The 265-nt window shown below is 50.2% G+C and overlaps 1 protein-coding gene across 1 annotated transcript in view; it reads left to right on the top strand.

Annotated features, from left to right (window-relative positions):
• The window catches only part of LOC119590499 (synaptogenesis protein syg-2-like), a 72,102-nt gene that overhangs the window by 49,059 nt on the left and 22,778 nt on the right, over positions 1-265 (top strand). Inside the window, exon 4 of the mRNA XM_037939149.1 lies at positions 69-238. Within this exon, the coding sequence (XP_037795077.1) occupies positions 69-238 (170 nt within the window). The remainder of the gene's footprint in view (positions 1-68; positions 239-265) is intronic.

Genomic DNA, 265 nt, shown 5'->3' with positions numbered 1-265 from the left:
CTCTCATGACTATTACCATTATTATCTCAATATTTATCAAGCTCCCTCCTTCTACTTCTCTCCTGCAGTTACAGCTGGTGGCGTGGTCCCAGTATCCTCGAGGGCGTGGGCGTCGAGGGAGGACAAGATGGGCGTGTCAAAATTCTCCGTATGGGGCGTCACCAGTCCGGAAAATACTCTGTCATTGCCCATGGCCCCAGTGAAGATATCACGGCGGTTTTCAACATTAGCGTGCTGTGTGGGTGGTCCCATTTTTATTAGCTTG

Source organism: Penaeus monodon, chromosome 27 (assembly GCF_015228065.2).
Source record: "Penaeus monodon isolate SGIC_2016 chromosome 27, NSTDA_Pmon_1, whole genome shotgun sequence".
Classification (NCBI taxonomy): domain Eukaryota; kingdom Metazoa; phylum Arthropoda; class Malacostraca; order Decapoda; family Penaeidae; genus Penaeus; species Penaeus monodon.
The sequence above is the reverse complement of the archived record's forward strand: the minus strand, read 5'-3'. Positions and strand labels throughout refer to the sequence as shown.